Source organism: Perca fluviatilis, chromosome 18, assembly GCF_010015445.1.
Source record: "Perca fluviatilis chromosome 18, GENO_Pfluv_1.0, whole genome shotgun sequence".
In the NCBI taxonomy this organism is placed as follows: Eukaryota; Metazoa; Chordata; class Actinopteri; order Perciformes; family Percidae; genus Perca; species Perca fluviatilis.
The window spans coordinates 6,342,162-6,362,608 of record NC_053129.1 but is presented as its reverse complement, the minus strand read 5'-3'; the positions used below and the strand labels follow the sequence as shown (position 1 = coordinate 6,362,608).

Genomic DNA, 20,447 nt, shown 5'->3' with positions numbered 1-20,447 from the left:
ATATTTTAGTACTTTTTCCACCTCTGGTTAATGAAACAGACTTGATTTGATCAGAAAGCTTTGTAAAAAGGGGATATTTGTGCTGACAATTATGACAATCTTTTTAAATTTGATTTAGTGTCAGAAGCAGAGCCAGGACCCAGTATTGTGCAAGGTATTGCTGCTGTCAGTGTGGAAAGCACAGGTAAGTACCACAGTGTGTGAACAAGCAAACATGATTAGATCAGTAACAATATAACCCCTTTCTAAATCTATATTGTGAAGCAACACTTACTGTATTTGCACTGAATTGGAAATTATATTTTACAAAAATACACAGAATTACAAGGCCATAGAGAACAGTGCACTATTGCAGACTTATACTCTATGTTATTTTAATATAGTCAGTCGTGAAGTAAAGTGGGCATGAAATTCCAGGGCTGAAAATGAGTCACACTCTCCAACAGAACTTTGTAGATGTAATACTCATTTACACCTCCTAAAGAGAATATACATACATGAAAAGAAAAACAGCAATGTAAACTCATGGCAGGTTTAAGTGTTTGTCATTAAAGTAATTTAAGTAAAACTCATCGTGCTGTGTTTGAACCTGAAGTGTGGACTACCTTAAAAACATTGAAAATGCTCAAAGATCAATACATGAACTTTTAGAACTTTTTCTTAATGTATATCCAGCCTATTTTAACTAATTTATTTTAACTGACTGACTCTAGTCTAAGTTTAAATTTGGTAAGATGACTCAGGACAAAGTACAGCAAAATGTTAAATCTTGTATGATATTATCGTGTAGTAGTAATTTGTGGCTAATTTTGGATTGAGATTACAGTCAGCATCATGCTATCATCTGGCAATGAGTATGAGCAGTAACATCTACACGAAGTAGTCTGTTGGCATCTAACAAACATTTGGCCACCAATTGTTTCATCCCCTCAATGTTACTGGTATGTCCTTTATTTCTAAAAGAAACAACAGCTCTGTCGATACAAACATGATGATACGAAACAAAGGTTAAAGTGAAGTTAAAGCCCCAACAATTGATTTTTAACAAAAATCAATTGTTGGGGCAAGTTTGATGTGCACAAAAGCACAGAGGTTTCTTTTTTTTTGCAACAGCCTGTTTAATAATAGTATTAAACAGGCTGTTGCAAAAATAACCAAAGAAACCTCTGTGCTTATGTGCACATCAAACTAGTCAGATATGATTAACAGACACATTAAAACAGTTCACAGAATTCCATGAAAAAACGTGGATCAATTAAATCTTCTCTCTCCACTAATAACTCCCTCAGAGCAGTCCATTCCTGCCAGTCCTCCCCCAGTGTCTCAATGATCCAAAACACTGGGTAACCGAAGCCCTGTTTTTAAAGATGTAAATAGGGAACGTGATTGCCCATGATTGTCAAAACCTGTAACACGCCCATTTATAATGTATTCTTTCTGATCCCACCCTGTATCCAGGTGTGCGCCAGGCGAACTGGGTCACAAAATTACCAATATGCCCCATAACCCTAAGCAAAGCTTGACTCACTACTTGACTGTGAGTTGTGCTGCTGGGTTGACAAAAAAGAGCCTGTGTGTTAGTTTCAGTCTGACTTTGGATTGAATTATCTTAAATACAAGGATGCATTGCTACTTTTTATGATCTCTCTTTTCATCCAGATGCTCTGCTGTCACATACTTTTCTTATCTGAAGTCTTACTCATGCACTGTATTTTACATGCAAAAAGCTGATTAGAAACCTGGTTATGCGTACATGGCAGAGAAATCAACTTTTTTCTGGACAAATCAGGTTTCTCAATCCCCTTTCTACGATTATGGACACCAAGTTTCTGTTTACATGAAAGAAATCAAAATTTAAATAAAAAAAACGTCTGCAACCTGGTAACTCAAGTGCATGTAAATGAAGAGACCCTAAAGGTTGCAACTTTGTCGAGTAGGATTGGAATAAAACAAAACAGGGACTGCGTCTTCTGTTTTACATGTGTAACTACGCTGCTCTGCTTACGTGGTGCTAAGCCTCCTGTGTAGACACAGTTTTAGTGTTAGGCAACTGTTGCTAATAGCAACAGCTAATGGTTTATTGAGACTGAGAAGTCTGTTTTGGAGTCTGTCTGCCCTCCAGTGGTCAAAAATAGTAAATGCTGCTTTAAACAGATTATCTGTTAAATATTCAGGTTTTAGGATTAAATGTACAATCACACAATGCACTGGAGTAGACTGTACAATCACACAATGCACTGTACGCATTGTATTAAATAAAGAATTCCCTTTATCCTTGTCTATAATATGGCTCCCATGATCACTTGTGGGCTTCTTTGTCTCATGCCTCAGATGAGAATCTGAGGCATGAGATTATGAGAAATTATTAAACATATTTCACAAATGTACAAGGTTAGAACGGGATTAAGCCCTGGGGCTTTCTCTATGGCTATATATATATATATATATATATATATATATATATATCCACAATGAAGAACCAACAGAGCTTTGTGATTAGACAAGTAATCTTCAGTGGGATGACACTGATTCGGTAGGACATGGTAGGGTGCTTTGCACAGTAAACAGTTGTTGCTTTTGTTGAGAGAAGACCATGAAATCAAGGACAGGCACAGTATACTGTATATCCGCTCAGTCTTTAGCAAAGGTCACATCGAGGTTAGTGTTTTTAGAGTAAAACAGGTGAGTGATTTGTTGGTGCTTCTGTCTATGTTGGGTCAATTCATTTTAAATTCCCTCATATAACAGCTATTTTAATCATTATTTCGTCAGACTAAATGTAAACATAACTGAAAGTAATAATTAGTCTTATATTTAATTTTACCAATTTAAAAAATAAGAATTGTTTCATTTAAATTAAGAAAAAAAGGAAAAGTCTTCATTCTTCATTTCATGTTCCATAAATTGGGCTTTTCATTTGTTTAAAAGGCATGAACAGAAAGCAAAATGACCCCAGCCATGATGGCTCCATGTCAGTTTGCACGTTATGAGGTCTCTGGGTTATCTTCTGCAGGTTCAAGGGGCTCTTGTGGTCTGTACATGAAGGTGAGGAGGAACAGAGCCACATCATAAGAGCACCAATAGGCCGTGTGTGAGGTCACTGCTGACCAATAGCGGCTCTCCACCAAGCCCTCCCGCAGCTCAAAGTCGATGCGCCTCTCCAGTTCCACTGGAACAGAGAAAATGACAGATTAGTATCTAGCTGCATTAAGTGTCAGAAGAAGATAGTTTCCTTAGTAGTTCTCTGAGCCCTGGTGGACTTCGGTCATATTGTCTGGGAGTTCCCACTGTCAACATATTAAGCCTCTGTATTTTTCTTAACGGTAATGAAGCTGGTAATTTACATTATATCAGTCCATCCAGCTTTTGTAAAAAATTGCGATAAAGATTTTTTTTGTGGTATACTTCTTTTTTCGGGGAGAATAAAACTACTCTGGGCTGAGTTTTCCTAGTAACAAAACAAACAAAAAGGCTCAGGATGCTGCAAATGCTGGCATAATATGAAAATGGCCAGTGGGTTTAAGACAAAAAATTATAATTTATTGAATTAATCAAATTTGAACATATCTGTCATTGGCTTGTTAGTTAATTTCATATCCTGGCCTGGGACACACATTCATATGGTTTCATTAAGCACTTATTGGACTTTAACTTATCATTGCACATTAAGTCCTCAATTGAAGTCATCCTGTACATCTTATCACCGGTTTTTCCTGCATCCACCATGTGTGTTTGTATGTGCGCGCGTCAGTCGCAGTGGGAGAGCCGACAGGATTGAAACAGCAGCTGCTTTTCAGCGACTTTAGAGTGAAAAATCGTTACAGCGTACATTGATGTTAAAATGTATACAGGTTGGCAGGATGGTCTGAAATGTTTTGCACCGTCTTTCGCTGTACGTTTTGTTGGTAAATGTGAGATGTTCGAGTCACACATCGTCTTTATATCAGAAACAAGGAAATTAGTTTGGCGACGTGTGTGCGTTACGTCAACCCGTTCTCACTCCTGCTTGGTCAGTGGGAGTCACATACTGACGCAAAGTCTGGCACGTGGGTATGCTGTGATTGGTTGAAGGGTCGCGGGAAACTACGTTTTTTGGTCAAATTTGCGGTAAAGTTGCGGTGATTGGTCAAAATTGCGAATCGCACTGACTTTACAGTGATTGGTTGAATTTGCATAAATTGTTGCTCTCGCGACATTGGGAAATCCTGGAGGGCGTGGTATATGAATCCTCTATTGCAGACAGGGCCAGTTTTAGCTTGCTATGGGTGTGCTGGTAGAAATAATAGGTGGGCAATTTGGGCTGTAGCTAGCCCAGCGGTTAGAGAAGGGGAATATAGCCCAAAAGTTGCTGGTGCAAATTCCTGGGTAGATAGCACAAAAATCTGTTTCAACATTGGTGAGTTATCATTTCACTGGAAATGTACCTCGTACTATTTTATGTGACAAATCACATTTTTGATTGACACATATTAAGTGCCCTCCCCCAGGAAATTCTGACCATAAAACACTTCATTTTCTGCATTCTGGTGAATTTCTTTGCACCAATTTATGGTGGAAAGTTCTAATTTATGTAGAGGAAAAAACCGGTGACAGTTCAAAACCATAATAAAATATAATCCAGTAAGGCTCTGTATTGCTTTCAAATATTTATTTTGTCTGTAGTTCAACTTCTCTCATTTAGTGTTATCTCATTTAATAATAATAATTCATTATTTACTGTATGGGCGTCTTTCACATCACTCAAGGTCCCCTTACAGCAGTAAAACAGTAATTAAAAACAAGAACACAGAGAGCTACATAAAAACAAAACCAAGAACAAAAACAACAATAGTGGAAGTAAGAAGGCTTGATCAGATGTAAAATGCTAATCTAAAAAATATATTTAGATCCTGAGTCGAGGTGGGGAGAGGGTTCATTTACAGGTGGTTTGTGGGAGAGAGTTCCAGAGATGGGGGCACAAAAGGCTTTAAACCTCATGGTTGCTTAGCGGGCAGGAGGTGTGGTGAGGAGCATGGAGGAGAAGGATCAGAGGGTCCGGGAGCGTTTGTAGGTGTGACGGAGGTCAGAAAAGTACGAAAGTTTGAGTTTGTGGAGAGCCTTAAAGAGCAACGTGCAGGTTGAATTTATAACTGAATTAATACTTAATGTTGTCTGAAGAGGTCTTTTAAAAACATATATAGAAATTGCTATGTTACACAAAGCCTAAAACAGAAATTTTGATGAAAATGTCCCCATTTTAAACTAGGCTCTGAAATATGCCTTTCCCGCTAGCAACATGTCATATGACGTAGACAGAGGCAAATAAGAGCTGCTCTCTCATTGTGGATGTAGATGTAGTTAGAGTGGTAACACTTTACAATGAGGGTACATTAATTAGCATTAGTTAAGGCATTAATGAGCATCAACTAACCGTTAACAGTTAAATAAATTGTTTAATTAACATTTATTAACAATGCTCATGTTATCTAAATTAATTGATGCATTGTTTACCATTAGTTGATGCCTTAACTGTTAATTACAGTTAACTAAGGTGTCTATTATACCATTAATTAATGCAGTAATAAGCCTTGACTAACTATTAATAACAGTTAACTAAGGTGTCTATAGTACTATTAGTTAATGCAGTAATAAGCCTTGACTAACTGTTAGTAACAGTTAACTAAGGCGTCTATTTACGATTTGTTAATGCCTTGACTAACTATTAATAACAGTTAAATAATGTGTCTATTTTACCATTAGTTAATGCAGTAACAAGCCTTGACTAACTGTTGATCACAGTTAACTAAGGTGTGTATTTTAACACTAGTTAATGCAGTAACAAGCCTTGACTAACTGTTAACAGTTAACTAAGGTGTATAATTTAACATTAAGTAATGTACTAAAAAGCCTAAACTGGAAATAAACGCTAACTAAAGTGTCTAAGTAAACCCTTAGTTGATTTTAATTAAGGTATTTACTAATATTACTAGGTGGTTGATGAAGATGTTTCATAGCATGTATGTCTTAGGGTTCACAGCCAAGCCATGTCATTATGAAAAAACTGTTTTTATTGTTTATTTACGGGTTATAGTTGTCCACATATGTCCATTATATTTGTCCATCCTCCAACATATGACTTACTTTTGGTAGATGGTGAGATCAGTGAAAAGACTTCATAGTCTCCATGCAGAGGTTTGCTTCTTCCTTTGGTCACTTAATTAATGTATAATAATACTGAAGAAGCATTAATAAACCATAATTAAACAGTTATTAATGCTGTTTGGTAGCCTTATTGTAAAGTTGAGAAGAGATGCACCTTAACTAACACTTGATAAAATTATAATAATACTGAATTAGCATTACTAAACCATAATTAAGCAGTTATTAATGCTGTTTGGTAGCCTTATTGTAAAGTTGAGAACATATGCACCTTAACTATCACCTAATTAATGTATAACAATACTGAAGAAGCATTTATACACCATAAAGAAACAGTTATTAATGCTGTTTTATAGCCTTATTGTAAAGTTGAGAACATTTGCACCTTAACTAACACTTGATAAATGTATAATAATACTGAATAAGCATTACTAAACCATAACTTACCAGATATTAATGCTCTGTGGTATCCTTATTGTAAAGTTGAGAACATATGCACCTTAACTAACACTTAATAAATGCATGAGTGCTGAATAAGCATTACTAAAAAATGATTCAAAGTTTATATACTCTGACTTAAACATTCACACAGCTTTTAAACATTAGTGAAACATTGTCAATGTGAAATAAAATCTTTGTGACAACTTTCTATTATGCACACATATTCAAATTGTAAAAAAAGGTTTTCATTTGATTCTGAGTTTAAGTCAGTCAGTTCTCATCTTTCCACTGAAAACTCTAAAAGCTATAACAGTGTGAGTCCTGTATTGAGATTACACTGGACATTTTCCCGCTCTTGTCATCTTCACTGTCATGTCTTCTGGATAGTTGTCCTCTCTTGAAACCTAACAAACCAAGTGGGATATATCAATGTCTTTTAAATGCATGCAAAAGCTACGGATGCAAGGATTGATCGTTCACTAGATCAGTGGTAACACTGATAATCAATAACTTATTAAACTCTTATGAACCTGTTTTACTCTGTGTCATCCTGTTCATTCATGTACTAATGGCCACCTTGAGCTTGCATACCTCTGACTAGGGATGGAAAGTCCGGTGTGACGTTAGTGACAGCCAGCCTAACGTCCTGGTGTACATCGAGTCTGTTACGGGCCTTTGTTTTTATTGTAACAAGGGCGCTGAAGGCCGTCTCAGACAGATATGTGGTGCTGAATGGGAGAATAATCCTTGTATGCACCTGTTGCACCAGTCTTGGTGCAACAGCGTGTCCTTTGACGATCCAAAACTTTTTGTATCCGTTCTCCTGGAAATATTTATATATTATATAAAATCAGCAAGCTCATCTTCACAGCCGATGTATTCCACTTCCTCCATGCTGGAAATGTAGGGGTCCATCACCCACGACTCTTTTGATAAGTACTCGTCAACATCGGCAAAACGGGAGTTAATTTCCTCCTGGAGCAAGTTCATGTGTTGGGTAAACTCAGTGCGCAAAGACGCACGCACATTACCAAAAGACTGTTTCATCAGCAGTGGAAATTGTTGCAGCTCTCCTTGACATTTTCCCAACTTTGTATTCCAATTTGCACACAAAAGCGCTGAGAGCGTTTTGCTACTATGACGTTTTTGATCTTGGACCATGTCTGCTAAGTATGCCGTTTTCATCCATAATACCCGACAGCTGTTCGCATCATGATCTTGAAATTCCTGTTTTTTTCCTGCAGTTCCATAAAACGCACAAGCACTTGTCCACGCGACAACCAACGTACCTCTGTGTGTAACAGCAGTGTTTGATGCGCTTCATCCTCACACAGCTGGGCAAACAGTCTCTTGTTCGTAGGGCGAGCTTTGCCAGGGTGTCACTGAGGTCTTCTGAAAGAAGACCTTTTTTTTTACTGGCTAAGGCTTGGCGATGTAACATACAGTGAAAAATTGCGCATCCAGGGGCTTTTTCCTTCAATCCGCTGTTAAATCCCTTGTTTTTGCCCATCATCGCTGCAGCGCCATCAGTGCAGCACGCAACAAGATTCTCGTAGGGTAGGTTGTTGGATGAGAAGTAAGAGTCCACAGCCATAAAAATATCTTGTCCTGTTGTTGTTGTGGTTAGATTGGTAGACATAAGAATGTCTTGTTTCAAGGTCCTCACCGTGAATATATTGCACATAAACGATGAGCACAGACTCGTCTGACACTGTTGTCGTTTCATCCAACTGAATGGCAAAGGGAACATTTCTAAGTGTCTTGTGCAGCTGGTTTTGACAATCTCCAGCCATTTTATCAATTCTGTCTTTGACAGTGTTATCAGAGAGTGGGACGGTTTTCACTTTATCCACCGCCTGTGGGCCACACAGTCTCTCTACAATTTTCAGGCAGGCGGGTTTGATTAGCTGCTCTCCAATAGTGTGTGGCTTTTTAGCCTTGGCAATTAATAGTGAACACTCAAATGACGCCTCTGTGGATCTGTGTAAATCACTGCCGGCTCTTTCAAATGATTTTCTGATATCCGTGGATCTTTTTGATAGTGCATGTTGCTTTTTCCTCTCAAAAAAGTCCTGGCCTTCGCCAACAGTCTCCTGGTGTTTTGTTTCTTGGTGTCGTTTCATTTTGCTTGGCTTCAGCTGTCATTAGCTAGCTTCTCGCCACAAATGACACATTCTGGCCGAAACTTGTCCTGTCCTTCAATAAAACCGAAGTTGAGGTAACTCTCAAGATAGAGCCTTACTTTCTTTTTTGATACAGAGGAGTCATCATCACTTTTACGTTTCTCCGACATTTCGTTTTGTTCATAAAATAGTGATGCCGCGGCGGCAGGAAAGACGAGGATGATAGCAGCTAGCAGCTGACCTGATGACAGCAAGGGTCCCAGGTTAAGAGGTCCTGGAGGTTTGACCTACTAAGTAGCCTGCCTACAATTTTAAGCAAGAACTAAAAATATAATTTGTATACAGACTTTTGTATACATTATCTGATTCTAGTGTATAATCATTTTTTAATGATTTTTTTTTAAAAACCAGATAAAGACTGGCGCCCCCCCCTGTGATCTTTGACGCCCCCCTAAGGGGTGCACGGACCCCAGTTTGGGAACCTGGGCACTAGATCAACGTTCTCTCAGATCTTTACACATGTTGTACACTCAAATGACAACAAAACATGATAGGGCAGCCTTAATGGTACACACACTACCTAGTGAGTGGTGAGCTACCTTGACGATCATGATTATCCATTATCTAGATTGTGTCCAGAATATAAATGCATTGATGCATCTGACAGCCAGCAATCACAGCATTCAAATGTTTGTTTATATAAATAAACCATAAATAATCATTATCATAGTTTAGATGGTCTGGCTCTCTTTCACAAAGACTTCATTTTTCCTTTGCAGTTTCAAACATGCCTTGAACACACTGCATCTAACCACTGAAAGAGCTAAGAAAACTAAATACTTTTACTTTAAATATATCCATACATTTCTTTCTATCCCTAACCCCTTTTACATTTTTTGTAAATATAAATGTCCCTTTGAGTGCTTAAATTGAGTGTTACTTCCCGTTTTTTTTTTCCACTTACAATGAAATACAATAAAAAATACAAAATGGTTCTCTTTTGAACCTTCTATCACATTCAGTATACTGTAGTAGTTGCATTTCTAACTCTGAAGTTATACTATACACCCTTTCATGTAAACAGGCTCTTGTTTTACTAGATCTTAGTGCTGCATTTGACACAATTGACCATTCAATCCTGTTACAGAGATTGGAACACTTGGTTGGCATTAAAGGAATTGCTCTGAGTTGGTTTAGGTCCTATTTCTCTGATCGATCTCAATTTGTGAATGTTAATGATAAATCCTCCATGTACGCTAAAGTTAGCCATGGGGTTCCTCAAGGCTCAGTGCTTGGACCAATTCTATTCTCCTTATATATGCTTCCTCTAGGCAATATTATTAGAAAACACTCAATTAACTTTCACTGTTATGCGGATGACACCCAATTATACTTGTCAATCAAACCAGACGAAACCAGTCAGCTAGCAAAATTTCAAGAGTGCATTAAGGATATAAAATCCTGGATGACCTATAATTTTCTGATGTTAAACCCTAACAAAACTGAAGTTATTGTGCTGGGCCCTAAACACCTCCGAACTTCATTATCTAGAGATATAGCTACTCTGGATGGTGTTGCCCTGGCCTCCAGCACCACTGTTAGAAATTTAGGAGTTATCTTTGATCAGGATATATCCTTTAATGCCAATCTAAAACAAACCTCAAGAACAGCCTTTTTTCATCTTCGTAACATTGCCAAAATTAGGAATATCCTGTCTCAAAACGACCGAAAAGCTGGAACGTCCATGCATTTGTTACTTCCAGGCTGGACTATTGTAATTCCCTACTGTCAGGTTGCTCAAATAAGTCTCTTAAGACTCTCCAGCTGATCCAGAATGCTGCAGCGCGTGTTCTCACAAGAACTAAGAAAAGAGATCATATTTCTCCTGTATTAGCTTCTCTGCATTGGCTTCCTGTTAAATCCAGGATTGAGTTTAAAGTCCTTCTCTTGACCTACAACCAGCTCCCGACACGTAGCAGAGCTACCCACACCCATGTTTCTACTGCTGCTTAATTAAATAAAACATCAAAAGAGAGAAGTTGTCTCTGTCCGTATTTTAAACAGAAACACCTAGGGCGAAGTTGGAAACCAGAATCAGCTTTAAATGCAGTCCTAATCTAGTCCTCACTAACACGGGCCCAATTATAGTAACTACATGAAAACTTCACTGTTGTTGCATGAAATGTCGTTTGTGTTTAGTCTACATCATCAGTTTCTATCATGTGAAATAAGAGGCCAAGCCAGCCTGGTGGTGAAGCTGCAGACAGATGCTCAACAGTGTGCTCCTCAGCAGTCAGCTCCCCCTGCTGTTCATAAGGTGCCTCTGCACCCCTTTCGTTTCAGACCCTCCCACCAGCCTTTGGGCCACGCCTCCTCATTAGGGCCCGAGCGCCGAAGGCCCTATTGAAACTGAAAGAATTATTGTTTGTTTGTTTGTTTGTTTGTTTCTTTCTATTCTTTTTCCCGTCAAATGAATTGGCTTTTTGAGGAGCATAACATATTCAAAAACTCACCAAATTTGGCGGTCGCATCAAGTCTGGTGAAAATTTACGTATTTTAAGGGTTTCGGGAATAGGCGCACAAAAATGGCTCGCTAGCGCCCCCTAGAAAGTTACGAAAATTGAGCCCCTGCAGTGCGTTTAACGTAGACTCACGAAACTTGGTATACATATGTAACACGTCAAGATGTACAAAATACTTCATTAGAGCCACACCCTAAACCCAACAGGAAGTCCGCCATTTTGATTTCAAAGTTCGAAATTAGTGCGATTTTGGCCATTTCCACGTATGTGTACTTTAACGCACTCCTCCTAGAGATTTCATCCGATCAACTTCAAACTCGGTCTGTGCCATCTTAAGACGTTAAAGATGAAAAGTTGTTAAAAACAAAACCTTTTGTCGTCAGAGGGGCGGGCTGCGGCCATTTTGCGTTTGCGCCGCCCGAAACAGGAAGTGGGTGTAACTTCGAGTGGTGCGTTGTCCGATTACCCTCGAAACTTTTCACGATTCATAAGAGTCCAACCGAGAGGACAAATAACGGCCGATATTTACTTAAAGTCATAGCGCCCCCTAGTAGCAACAGGAAGTAGGCCTAAAAGTCAAGGTGCTATACTTTAACGAACTCCTCCTAGAGATTTCATCCGATGGACTTCAGACTTGGTCTGTACCATCCCAACACCTTAACGATGAAAAGTTATTAAAAGAAAAACCTTTCGTCAGACGATGTGGGCGTGGCGGCCATTTTGAGTGTTTAGCGATGAACCAAGTTGTTGTAACTTGAGTGTACGTTGTCGTATCTGTCCGAAATTTCTCACAATTGACAAGGGTCCAGGCCTAAGGACACCTACAGACCAAAATTGACTTTTGGTCATAGCACCCCCCGCTGGCATCAGGAAATCTGCCTTATATGACAAACATCATCCGATTTACATGAAACTCAGAATGTGTGGTCTACATGTGATACTGATCCGCCCCCTGTAATATGACCACGCCCACTTACTTAACATTTGAACCGTTTAAGGTAGAGTCTTGTGTGAGGTGTCATTGAACTCAGCAGAGACTTCATTCTTCATTGGTGATGGTTTGGCCCGCCCCCTAAGCTTTAGCCATGCCCCCTTTTATAACTAATGACCCGTTTGATGCAGACCCTTGTGTGAGGTATCATTTAACTCAGCACAGACTTCCTTTTTAATTGGTGATGGTTTGGCCCACCCCCTATGCTTAAGCCACCCCCCCTTTCATAAAACCTTACTCATCTAACGTAGGGTCTTGTGTGAGGTATAATTGAACTCAGCAGAGAGTTCCTTTTTAAATTGGTGATGGTTTGACCCGCCCCCTACGCTTTTGCCACGCCCCTTTTCACAGCTAATGAACCGTATGATGTAGAGTCTTGTGTGAGCTATCGTTGAACTCGGCAGGGAGTTCCCTTTTCATTGTTGACGTTTTGCGGCGTCTTAGCGTCCATCGCTGCTCGCAGCTTTAATTTTAATTTGATCTCACTTTGTTTTCTCTTTGGACTTTCAATTTGTCTTTGGACTTTCAATTTGAATTATGAATAAGTATTTCCTCCATAGTAAGTCGCTTGGTTATGACACAATCGTTAACCTATTTTTACAAAAACGCATGCTACGGAGCCATAACATGAGGTACAAGGTAATGGAGTCTTTTATACATTGTCGTGTTTCTTTAGAAATAAACAATTGACAAATATAGTCTTTAAACGCTTCAGATGTAAAGTTATTCGTTGTCAAAGTGACGTCAAAATGAATGGCAGTCAATGGAATGCTAACGGGAGGTGATCGCTTTGTAGCATCAAAATGGCGCCATAGGAGGTTCGAGTTCTGAAGCGAAGCTTACCCCCTTGAGCTGCACACGTTGCCAGCTTGTGGGATCAACTTTATACTTCCGGTTTCGATCTTTTCAAAATAAAAAGCTAACTCTGGAAACTGCTATAGATTAATAAATGAGTGAAACAAAATAATATGTGGGTCACTTAGAGCTAGCTTGGCTGTTGGATTAGCTCTAACATACGTTAATGGCAGAAAAATCTGCCAGAGAACAGGGTCATTTTGGTTACCTAAAGCTAGCTAACTAGCTAGCTAGTGCTTTTATTTTGAAAAGATCGAAACCGATATTATTAGAATATTATTACATTATTGCCACAGGCAACATGTGCTGCTGATACTCTGCCAAAGAAAGCATGGTGTATGCTTATCTTGTTTATCATCTGGCTGAATAAGGGCACAAGGTTTTTCAGTGTTTCAGTCACTTTATGATATGCTGTTTAAGAGTTTTACGGACTTGGAGATGAGCAAGTAAAGCTAGCATGTCAACATATTAGCCTGCAGTTACTTACCACGTTGATGAGCCTGTTTAGCTACATGAAATGGTGTAACTTGAGAGATAGAAATGCAATTACTACGGTATATTGGATGTGACAGAAGGTTCAAAGGAGAATAATTTAATATTTTATTTAATATTTTATTAGGCCTTTAATTTAGGTTGATTTCTGCATAGAGAGAGTGAATAAACCATCCAACCATGAAGACCAGCTTTCAGTCGGGGAGGCTACACTATGATAATGATTATTTATGGTCCATAGTATACTGTGATCTATACAAACAAACATTTGAATGATGTGATTGTTGGCTGTCAGATGCATCAATGAATTAATATTCTGGACACAATCTAGATCAGTGTTTCTCAAATGGGGGTACGTGTACCCCTAGGGGTACTTGGGAGGACTGCAGGGGGTACGTGAGATATTTAACAAAATGTTTAATAGTTACAAGGCTGTTGTCCAGAACATTGTTCTTCTTTATGTAGAATTCTTTTTTTCCTACCAAAAATGTGACATTTGTGTCGCCTTCTTTGGACCTAATCTTGCCTTCCTTCCTATACTGTCCTTCTACTTTTTACAAGTTTCTCGCTTTTTTCTTCTTATGTAACCGTTTTTGAAGTTTTTGATACTATTTTGACCTATTCTTGCCTTACTTCCTTCCTTCTTTCTACCATCTTTTTCCAAGTTTTTTTCTTTTTTTACAATTTTTGTCTCTTTTTCTCATTAGCTTTTAAATGTTTTTTTTCAGTTACAAGGCTGTTGTTTAGTAAATCTCTCTCTGACAGCGCTGTACTGTTCCTGTTTATCTACTGAAATGATTAGCGCTGGTCAGGGGGTACTGGCTTAAAGAAACAATTCAAAAGGGGTACATTATTGAAAAAGGTTATCTATATAATGGATAATCATGATCGTCAAGGTAGCTCACCACTCACTTGGTAGAGTGTATACCATTACCATTAAGGGTGCCCAATCAACTTTTGTTGTCATTTGAGTGCACAACATGTGTAAAGATCTGACGTTGATCTAGTGAACGATCAATCCTTGCATCCGTAGCTTTTGCATGCTTTTAAAAGAAATTGATATATCCCACTTGGTTTATTAGGTTTCAAGGGAGGAAAACTATCCAGAAGAAATGACAGTGAAGATGACAAGAGCAGGAAAATGTCCAGTGTAATCTGCATACAGAACTCACAATGTTAAAGAGTCTTCAGTGGAAAGAAAGATGAGAAAGATTTCACGTTGACAATGTTTCACTAATGTTTAAAAGCTGTGTGAATGTTTAAGTCAAAGAGTATTAATAAACTATGAATCATTGTTTATTCAGCACTCCTATGCATTTATCAAGTGTTAGTTAAGGTGCATATGTTCTCAACTTTACAATAAGGCTCACAAAGAGCATTAACACCTGTTTAGTTATGGTTTAGTAATGCTTATTCAGTATTGTTATACATTAATTAAGTGATAGTTAAGGTGCATATGTTCTTAACTTTACAATAAGGCTAACAAACAGCGTTAATTACTGTTTAATTATGGTTTATTTATACATTATACATTAATCAAGTGACCATTTAAGGTTAAGTAATGCTTATATAGCATGCACAATAATGTATATAGGTTGGGCTTTAAAGGAACACGCCGACTTATTGGGAATTTAGCTTATTCACCGTAACCCCCAGAGTAAGACAAGTCGATACATACACTTCTCATCTCCGTGCGTGCTGTAACGCTGTCCGACGGCTCCAGCATTAGCTTAGCCCAGCACAGATCCTGCAGGTAACTGGTTCCAACTAGCCTACTGCTCCGAATTGTGACTAAAGTGACAAAATAACGCCAACATGTTCCTATTTACATGCTGTGATTTGTATAGTCACAGCGTGTACAAAAAACAACGTAACATGAGACACAGCCATCTTCTATCCGTAAACAAACCGTGAACTATATTCTCAGACAGGCTTGCTGTAAGCATATCACTCCGCCCAAGTACTATATTCTTCCGCCTGAGAATATAGTTCCCGGTTTGTTTACGGTTAGAAGATGGCTGTGTCTCATGTTACGTTGTTTTTTGTACACGCTGTGACAATACACAACATGTAAATAGGAACATGTTGGCGTTATTTTGTCACTTATTCGGAGCAGTAGGATTACTGGAACCATTCACCTGCCTGTTCTGTTATGGGCTGATGCCGCTGGAGCCGTCAGACAGCTTTACAGCACGCAATGAGATGAGAAGGGTATGTATCGACTTGTCTAACTCTGGGGGTTACGGTGAATAAGCTAAATTCCCAATAAGTTGGCGTGTTCCTTTAAGTTAATGTCTACATGAAAGGAAGACGCAAACCTCTGCATGGAGACTATGGAGTTGTTTCACTGATCTCACCCTCTACCAAAAGTAAGTCACATGTTGGAGGATAGACAAATATAGTGGACAAAGGTATGTGGACAACCATAACCCGTAAATAAACAATAAAAACTGTTTTTTCATAATAACATGGCTTGGTTGTGAACCTTAAGACATACATGCTATCAAACATCTTTATCAACCACCTAGTAATATTAGGAAATATCTTAATTAACATCAACTAAGGGTTTACTTTGACACTTTAGTAAGTTTTTATTTCCAGTTTAGGCTTTTTATTATATTACCTAATGTTAAAATATACACCTTAGTTAACTGTTATAAACAGTTAGTCAAGGCTTGTTACTGCATTAACTAATGGTTAAATTGACACATTATTTAACTGTTATTAAAGGTCCCATGGCATGAATATTTCACTTTATGAGGTTTTTTAACATTAATATGGCCCCAGCCTGCCTATGGTCCCCCAGTGGCTAGAAATGGTGATAGGTGTAAACAGAGCCCTGGGTATACTGCTCTACCTTTGACAAAATGAAAGCTCAGATGGGCTGATCTGGAATCTTGCTCCTAGTGGCTGTAATTCTGCACCAAGGCTGAATTTTGGGAAAGAGACTTCAGATACAGTATTAGGCAGTCCTTCTAGAAAAATGAGTATTTTTGTGATTGTTGCGGGCAAAAATACGGAGCCCCCCTGGTCCCACTTTGTCAAAAAAAATGTATTATAACTATCTCGTGGCCACGAGATAGTATCTTGAGGCCACGAGATAGTATCTTGATAGTATCGCAATTTTATGCGATGAAATGAAAAAAAAAAGTGATTCTTCCAACACCCTCTTTTCGATGATGTTCACGTCGCGTAATTACGTCATTTCATAACATTCCCATGGCAACAGGGGAAAATGGCTGCTTTTGTGTGAAGTAAACGCAAGATTTCTTTCTTCTTTCTTTTTCAATATACAGTACAGGCCCAAAGTTTGGACACACCTTCTCATTCAATGCGTTTCCTTTATTTTCATGACTATTTACATTGTAGATTCTCACTGAAGGCATCAAAACTATGAATGAACACATGTGGAATTATGTACTTAACAAAAAAGTGTGAAATAACTAAAAACATGTCTTATATTGTAGTTTCTTCAAAGTAGCCACCCTTTGCTCGGATTACTGCTTTGCACACTCTTGGCATTCTTTTGATGAGCTTCAAGAGGTAGTCACCTGAAATGGTTTTCCAACAGTCTTGAAGGAGTTCCCAGAGATGCTTAGCACTTGTTGCCCCTTTTGCCTTCACTCTGTGGTCCAGCTCACCCCAAACCATCTTGATTGGGTTCAGGTCCGGTGACTGTGGAGGCCAGGTCATCTGGCGCAGCACTCCATTACTCTCCTTCTTGGTCAAATAGCCCTTACACAGCCTGGACGTGTGTTTGGGGTCATTGTCCTGTTGAAAAATAAATGATGGTCCAACTAAACGCAAACCGGATGGGATGGCATGTCGCTGCAGGATGCTGTGGTAGCCATGCTGGTTCAGTATGCCTTCAATTTTGAATAAATCCCCAACAGTGTCACAGCAAAGCACCCCCACACAATCACACCTCCTCCTCCATGCTTCACGGTGGGAATCAGGCATGTAGAATCCATCCGTTCACCTTTTCTGCGTCCCACAAAGACTCATCAGAGCAAAGCACAGATTTCTACTGTTCTAATGTCCATTCCTTGTGTTTCTTGGCCCAAAATATCTCTTCTGCTTGTTGACTCTCCTTAGCAGTGGTTTCCTAGCAGCTACTTGACCATGAAGGCCTGATTTGCGCAGTCTCCTCTTAACAGTTGTTCTAGACATGTGTCTGCTGCTAGAACTCTGTGTGGCATCTGGCATCTGGTCTCTAATCTAAGCTGCTGTTAACTTGTGATTTCTGAGGCTGGTGACTTGGATGAACTTATCCTCAGCAGCAGAGGTGACTCTTTGTCTTCCTTTCCTGGGGCGGTCCTCATGTGAGCCAATTTCGTTGTAGCACTTGATGGATTTTGCGACTGCACTTGGGGACACATTCAAAGTTTTTGCAATTTTCCGAACTGACTGACCTTCATTTGTTAAAGTAATGATGGCCACTCGTTTCTCTTTACTTAGCTGATTGGTTCTTGCCATAATATGAATTCTAACAGTTGTCCAATAGGGCTGTCGGCTGTGTATCAACCTGACTTCTGCACAACACAACTGATGGTCCCAACCCCATTAATAAGGGAAAAAATTAACCCTGACAAGGCACACCTGTGAAGTGAAAACCATTTCAGGTGACTACCTCATGAAGCTCATTGAGAAAACACCAAGGGTTTGCAGCGCTATCAAAAAAGCAAAGGGTGGCTACTTTGAGGAATCTAAAATATAAGGCATGTTTTCAGTTATTTCACACTTTTTTGTTAAGTACATAATTCCATATGTATTCATTCATAGTTTTGATGCCTTCAGTGAGAATCTACAATGTAAATGGTCATGAAAATAAAGAAAATGCATTGAATGAGAAGGTGTGTCCAAACTTTTGGCCTGTACTGTATGTGACTTTTTTGCAATGAAAATGCGGGGATTATGAAATCATGCAAGCCCCGCATATTTTGCGCAGAAATCGGCAATTTATGTGGCGAAAGTGCGGCGTATTTGAAAAAATTAGGCTGATTATGCATTGAATTATGTGATCGCATAATCACGTTTTTCTGGAGATACTGATTAGGGGACCACTAAGGCCCATATAAAAGCATCCAAAGAGCACCATGTCATGGGACCTTTAACAGTTAGTCAAGGCATTAACAAATGGTAAATAGACGCCTTAGTTAACTGTTACTAACAGTTAGTCAAGGCTTATTACTGCATTAACTAATGTGTCTATAGTACTATTACTATAGACACATTAGTTAACTGTTATTAACAGTTAGTTAAGGCATTAACTAATGGTAAATAATGCATCAATTAATACCTTAGTTAACATGAGCATTGTTAATAAATGTTAAACAATTCATTCAACTGTTAATAACGGTTAGTTAATGCTTATTAATGCATTAACTAAATGCTAGTTAATGTACCCTTATTGTAAAGTGTTACCAGCGCAGTGGTGAGAGACAGAGTGAGATATAGAGAAAGTTTTAGATTGAGTTTTAGAGAAGCCATAATGGAAAATTATTGTGTTTGTGCTGGTTACACGAATTCTAACCTGTCAGGACATCGTGTCCATAATTTTCCTTGTAGGAAAAGCAAGGCTTTTCCTTTTTGGGTGCGTTTTATGCAGGTGAAGAGACTTCACTGTCTGTCACCACACACTCAGTTGTTTGTGGCGCTCATTTCACTCCGGATAGTTATTGACCTGGAGAGTAAGGACCATGTGAGGCTGATTACTGATGTTTTTCCCTCGGTGCACTCAATGGAATCAAGTCCACCACCATCAAAGTTTTCACCTGAATCTGGCAGGGGCAGGACAGGAGGACCAAGTGCTAGCACAAGCAGAAATTCCATGCACCAAAAATGAGCTCTTAGCAGAGTAAGTCTTACTTTTAATTCTTTTAACTCTTAATTTTGCTGATTTCGTAATGTTTTAGTCTAATAATTTCCGATTAGAGAAGTGATTCGAGCGTGTATATATGTATATATATATACCATCTAACTAGTAACATACATGTTAGCTTGGCTATTGCATTAGCAAACATTTGGTAGCTGATGATTTGATGACAGGAGTAGCTAAACTTGCGTCTGAAACCATTCCGTCATCTGGATTAAAAATGCGCCGACTGCAAGTTCCTAGCATCAGGGTTTCAGTATAATAATACAGAGAGAGAGATGGAGAGACTGAGCTTTAGAACAGGTTTTTGTAATTGTCTGCCTTCTGACATCAATGTAGCAGTTTGCACAAAGCTATAGCTATGAGCTGTTAGCAGGCAGCTAGCCCAACACTCAGACCATTCTCCCGCCCGATTTTGTATCCCCCGTAGGCTACTCCGGTAATTTACAAGGTCCAAATTGATTTATTAATCAACAGTGTTGGGCAAGTTACTTCCAAAATGTAATACATTATAGATTACTAGTTACTGTCATTTGAGAGTAATTAGTTATATTACAATATTACTGTCTCTGAATTGTAATGTGTTACACTACTTTTGCATTACTTTTGAGCAGAGGTGTATAAAGTACTAGAGACCCAGACTTGAGTAAAAGTACAAGTGCTCTATCAAAAAAGTGACTTGAGAAGAAGTAGAAGGGCTCTTTAAGCACAACACTTAAGTCGAAGTACTAAATTATTCAAAATGTTTTGTACTGTATTGTATTGCAAGTAGTTTATTTTAAAATATACTACTCAAGTACTAAAAGTACAAGTATTGTGTTATTTAGTTATTAAAGAAAGCCGTCAAATTTTGAATATCATATTGTTGGAGTTCAACTTTTTACTTGGTAGTAAGACAATCACAAGCTGTACATTGCTGGATATGAAGGAAGTTTCTGAAATAAAGGTATGTTAATGTCACAGCTGTTATAACTACTATTATCTGACATAACAGTGGTTTATTAATCACT

At 38.6% G+C, this 20,447-nt stretch overlaps 1 protein-coding gene across 3 annotated transcripts in view; it reads right to left on the bottom strand.

Moving 5' to 3' along the window:
- Nucleotides 1-916: 916 nt before the first annotated feature.
- Nucleotides 917-20,447, bottom strand: part of ddhd1b (DDHD domain containing 1b) — a 104,143-nt gene continuing 84,612 nt past the window's right edge. For 2 of the 3 annotated variants that reach the window (XM_039781973.1, XM_039781976.1), the window contains one exon: nt 917-3,169. In XM_039781973.1, the coding sequence (XP_039637907.1) occupies nt 2,985-3,169 (185 nt within the window). In that variant the 3' untranslated portion in view covers nt 917-2,984. Of the gene's footprint in view, nt 3,170-3,910; nt 6,984-20,447 lie in introns of those variants that run through there. The other variant, XM_039781974.1, reaches the window with a different exon arrangement.